This window comes from Marmota marmota, unplaced genomic scaffold (assembly GCF_001458135.2).
Source record: "Marmota marmota marmota unplaced genomic scaffold, marMar, whole genome shotgun sequence".
Taxonomy (NCBI): domain Eukaryota; kingdom Metazoa; phylum Chordata; class Mammalia; order Rodentia; family Sciuridae; genus Marmota; species Marmota marmota.
The window spans coordinates 20,271,185-20,276,665 of record NW_026000005.1 but is presented as its reverse complement, the minus strand read 5'-3'; the positions used below and the strand labels follow the sequence as shown (position 1 = coordinate 20,276,665).

The window sequence follows — 5,481 nt, the reverse complement described above, 5'->3', positions numbered from 1 at the left end:
GAGCTTGAATAAATGCAGAGCTTTAATACTTATTGCACAGATCCCTGAGAAGTTATTTAGCTGGTTTATTTGTGTTTTCAAACCTCACAGTGGACTAAACATCCATCTGGCATAAGACTACATTTCTGCAGGAAAATGCAATGTAAAATAGCTAGGAATAACCGAAAAAAGACTCTTGAGGACTTTGTGCCTCTTTGACGGCAAAAGGAAAGTGGTTCTGATTTCACTTTTCAGACACTAATCTAAAGCAAGGGACTCAAGAATGATTTGAGATCATTTTCTTTTACACAGGGTGACCTTCCAGGTAGGAAGATACAGTACCACGTACATGGCTCATGGTGGGTACAGACCAGTTGGAGGCTTTGAATGGTGCCTTAGTCTTAGTATTTTGTTGCAATAAAAAAATACCCAAGGCTGGGTTCTTTATAAAGAAAAGAGGTTTTTATTTTGGCTCACAGTTCTGGATGATTGTATCTTGTGAGGGTCTCTGCTATGTCACAACATGGCAGATGGCATCACATATTGGTAGCTTGTGCAAGGGATCACATGGCCAGAGAGGAATCAAGAAGTGAGGAGGGGCAAAGCTCAGTTTCTTAGAAACCTGCTCTTGTGGAAACTCGTCCACTCCTATGAGACCCAATCCATTCCTTGAGGTCAGCATTAATCCCTTCACACTAGTGGTCTTGACCCAATAACCTTCTGCTAGGCCCTTCCTTTTAAAGATTCTACCACTTCAACACCACCACACTGGGGACTAAGTTTCCAGCACATGAACCATGGTGACAAACTTCATCCAAATCAGGGTAGCTTCTTCTTCCTAAAGCCCCTTCTAAATAGATCACATGGGACTGACAGGAGCCTTGGGACTGTGGTGGACATGCAGTGTTGGATACAGCCCTTAGCTACTCACAAGAGCTGATTATGAGCATTCCTTTCCAACTCCACATTTAGATTCCTAAAGTGGTGGCTTGGAATTTGCCATTGTGGGAATATTTATACCATGGGAATTGGTAAGCACTGTAAACCAGGGTTTTTTATCATGTGAGCTGGCTGTTTTTAGGAGACGGGGGAATCCAGTCCTCATAGTTTTTGGTGTGGATGATTTTACAGATTTTAATCTGCTTTGAGCAGATTTCTGAAGAATAAAGCATGAGTAGTCTCTCTTGGGTTGTTCCAGGTTAATGAAAACTCTACCATGTTTTAAAATCATGTTGATACAGATATTTAGGATAATAAAAACTAAAATTAGAATTTCTAAGTTTTATTATATTTGGGTGAAAATTTGCATCCTAAAATGTAATCATGCAGGTACCTAAGCCACAGATAATATTTTAAAAATGCTAAAATTATCTTTGACAATCAGGAGTGAACCTATATTTTGCTTTGATTTGAGACTTTTTTTTTTTTAAGATCAATCACGTTATTTCGTTTTTTTTGAAAATACAAGATTAAGACACATGGATGGTCCAAAGTGTAAATGTTGAAGGGTCATCTCTGGGAATCTAAAAAAGATCAAAAGAAGGAAGATAGTTGTAATATAGTTTTATTATATTTTTATTTAAAGATATAATACTTTTAAATGTTATAATTTAAAAGTATTATATTTTTAATGCTTTCTGCCCGTGGACGCCGCCGAGAAAGCATCGTTAAAGTCTGTCTTCCTGCTGCCGTCATGTCTAAATCAGAGTCCCCTAAAGAGCCCGAACAGCTGCGGAAGCTATTCATTGGAGGGCTGAGCTTTGAAACAACTGATGAGAGTCTGAGAAGCCATTTTGAGCAATGGGGAACACTCACGGATTGTGTGGTAATGAGAGATCCAAACACCAAGCGCTCCAGAGGCTTTGGGTTTGTCACTTATGCCACTGTGGAGGAAGTGGATGCAGCCATGAATGCAAGACCACACAAAGTGGATGGTAGAGTTGTGGAACCAAAGAGAGCTGTCTCACGAGAAGATTCTCAAAGACCAGGGGCCCACTTAACTGTGAAAAAGATCTTTGTTGGTGGCATTAAAGAAGACACTGAAGAACATCACCTACGAGATTATTTTGAACAGTATGGGAAAATAGAAGTTATTGAAATCATGACTGACGGAGGCAGTGGAAAGAAAAGGGGCTTTGCTTTTGTAACTTTTGATGACCATGACTCTGTGGATAAGATTGTCATTCAGAAATACCATACTGTGAATGGCCACAACTGTGAAGTGAGGAAAGCCCTGTCAAAGCAAGAGATGGCTAGTGCCTCATCTAGCCAAAGAGGTCGAAGTGGTTCTGGAAACTTCGGTGGTGGTCGTGGAGGTGGTTTTGGTGGAAATGACAATTTCGGTCGTGGAGGGAACTTCAGTGGTCGTGGTGGCTTTGGTGGCAGTCGTGGTGGTGGTGGATATGGTGGCAGCGGGGATGGCTACAATGGATTTGGTAATGATGGAAGCAATTTTGGAGGTGGTGGAAGCTACAATGATTTTGGCAGTTACAACAATCAGTCATCAAATTTTGGACCCATGAAGGGTGGAAACTTTGGAGGCAGAAGCTCTGGACCTTACGGTGGTGGAGGCCAATATTTTGCCAAACCACGAAACCAAGGTGGCTATGGCGGTTCCAGCAGCAGCAGTAGCTATGGCAGTGGCAGAAGGTTTTAATACTGCCAGGAAACAAAGCTTAGCAGGAGAGGAGAGCCAGAGAAGTGACAGGGAAGCTACAGGTTACAACAGATTTGTGAACTCAGCCAAGCACAGTGGTGGCAGGGCCTAGCTGCTACAAAGAAGACATGGTTTAGACAATACTCATGTGTATGGGCAAAAAAAACTCGAGGACTGTATTTGTGACTAATTGTATAACAGGATATTTTAGTTTCTGTTCTGTGGAAAGTGTAAAGCATTCATACAAAGGGTTTTAATGTAGACTTTTTTTTTTTTTTTGCACCCATGCTGTTGATTGCTAAATGTAATAGTCTGATCATGACGCTGAATAAATGTGTCTTTTTTTAAACAAAAAAAATAAAAAATAAAAAATAAAAGTATTATATTTTTAAAAAGGGAAAATCAATGTCTATTTTATCCTTATCAAAATTATGTAATTTTTATATTTGTTTCAATTCTTGAATCATAAACCTCCTTATCTTCCTAGACTAATGTTTGGGACAAGATGCATCTTATTCAAAATCCCTGTAATTTCCAAAGCATAATGTGCAATCTAATTTTATATGATAGACTCATGCTGCAGTAAGTGTTCAATAGAGAAATGCTTTCTGATGATAATTCAAGATTTATTTTTAGCAGATGGCAAATGAAATTGTGTTTTATTACTGTGTCATTATAAGGCAAATCAAGTTGTGTCCAGGGACCTGATATTTTTCATTTAAATTATTTTTCTTAGTTTACTTAACAAATACATTCTGTGTAATAGACCAGATCTGATATCTAGTAAATATAATTTGGTTACTGAAATAATCAAAATGCCACACCAACTGCATTTTGATAAAGTGTTTAAAGATGCAACCTACCACATCCATCTTCTATTAGCACTGGCTCAGTGTGTTTATCTTTTGAGTCTGAAATAATTCAATTGTTATTTGAAGAGATTTGCTCACTTTGCAATTGCTTTGAAGCATATTGGAAGTGGTAAGTGGAGGTAAAATTTTTTTTTTAAATTTAATTTTGTCAACGTTATCAATTCCAAACCAAGGACCTGAAAATCCTTGTAAGGGACAATTCCTACAGGAACCTCCCTTCCCATGTCAGTAAATTGATCCACACAAGTCATCCGAATTAATTCAGGAGTTGATGGGCTACTTATGGCAAAGGACTTGCCCCCTCTCTCTTCGGGTTGCAGTCACTGTATCATATATGGCAAACAATACAGAGGACCCCAAGAACAATCCAGGCTCACCCAATCCCTGAGAGAGGTACAACCGGCACAGTATTTTTAGGACTAATTTGTGTGTACACACACACACACACACACACACACACACACACACACACACACGGGCATGTGCACGCGTGCTCACCCGTTCTGGCTTTATCGCCCCCTAAAGTACAGTGCATCTGGATTATTGGGTTGAACTCCCCCACAGCAATTCTTTGTGTGTGGGTGCTCTTGAGAGTAGCTGATGAAAATGTTCCAGGACACCAGGATATCTAGCTGTTAAAATCTCCTGTTCTTCTTCCCAGGTAAAGTCCTGAAGACCAAAGTCCCTGGTTGCCCTCTAGGATACTCCAATCCTTCCTCTGGGTCATCGTGTTTTAACTCAAAGCCAAAACAAAATGACAATCTTTGTAGATGGGCTTGGGGACAGTGACAACGTTGCTCTTTTTCACTTGAGCTTTCTTGGTGTGTGTTAGATGGATGTGAATTAACAGTATATTTTGAATGATTCACCAATGCTTTTTGTACTGATATTTCTTCTTTCTTTCCTTAGGGTAGTCTGGTCTGTGGTTTCTTGGCCAGGACCTTGGTGGAGGAATGGGACAAAGGCTAGGAGCAGACAAGCATGTTTCCACGCTTTGGTTTTCAAAAACCAGTTTACTCTGAGGAAAATATGGAGGGAGAAGTGGGGCTAGTGAGAGAGGGTCCTCTGAGATGAGGAGGAGGTCTGGTAGCAAGGTGGCTAGACCTTGAGCAGCAGAAAAGCCCAAAATTACATCAGGGCTGATGTAATTTGCCTGCAAGGTCAGTTTATCTTCTGGTGGCACTTAGCCTAAGGAGCCATGATGTTCAGCTCCTCCTTGACTTCTCTTATTTGATTTAGATTTCTTTCATGTCTCAAGAATGAAGAGGACTCAGGATTCTGAAGATGTTGAACATTACTCTGAGAGAGCTTGTTTCCTTTTGGGGAGATTTGCAATTCAAAGGAACAAACAAATCAAAACAGTTCTGGGGATTGTTTCAAAAGTTCTTGTAAGAGGCTGTTTTTCAAGGGGTTGAATTTATCTTTCCTCAAATTCATATGTTGAAGTCCTTGTTATGGTTTGGATGTGAGGTGTCCTCCAAAAGCTCACACAATGCAAGAATGAAGGTTCAGAGGAGAAATGATTGGGTTGTAAGAGTCTTAACCTGTCCCTCGTCTGGGCCCCTTGGTCTCCCTGATTGCTTAGTTGGTCCTGCACCAGAAAACCTGACACCTGGCAGTGGCACTGGGCCTGGAGCCTGCCTCCCCCCTGCTGGATCCCTGCCTTCCCTCCCAAGTCTCGTCCACTGTCCTGAGCCCCCTGCCCAAGCCCTGGGCCTTGGCTCTCCATTCCCTGGCCTGGCTCCTCACTTGAGNTCTTTTTATGCAATGCAGTTTTTTGAAAATTAATATAAGGACACCTTTCAGGATATCAATGGAATTAATCAGGAGAAATGCAATGAAGGCTGAGAAGAGGGAGACATTCCTTTTCTAATGGAAGCATATCTCATGTCAACTCCTTCCCTCCTTGCTTTAAATATACACACTCCCACTGTGGGATTTTGGTAGAGCTGCCACTCACAGTGGGTATCATCT

The 5,481-nt window shown here is 40.9% G+C and overlaps 1 protein-coding gene across 1 annotated transcript; it reads left to right on the top strand.

Moving 5' to 3' along the window:
* The first annotated feature begins 1,606 nt into the window (after positions 1-1,606).
* LOC107138592 (heterogeneous nuclear ribonucleoprotein A1-like) lies at positions 1,607-2,792 on the top strand. The gene has a single exon (XM_015481212.2). It carries the CDS (start codon positions 1,610-1,612, stop codon positions 2,633-2,635), a length of 1,026 nt encoding a protein of 341 aa, XP_015336698.2. The 5' UTR covers positions 1,607-1,609; the 3' UTR covers positions 2,636-2,792.
* The last annotated feature ends 2,689 nt before the right edge of the window (positions 2,793-5,481 follow it).

Excerpts from the sequence above, each read along its gene's own strand:
- LOC107138592 (XM_015481212.2), top strand. The coding sequence starts at position 1,610 with ATGCTTTCTGCCCGTGGACGCCGCCGAGAAAGCATCGTTAAAGTCTGT.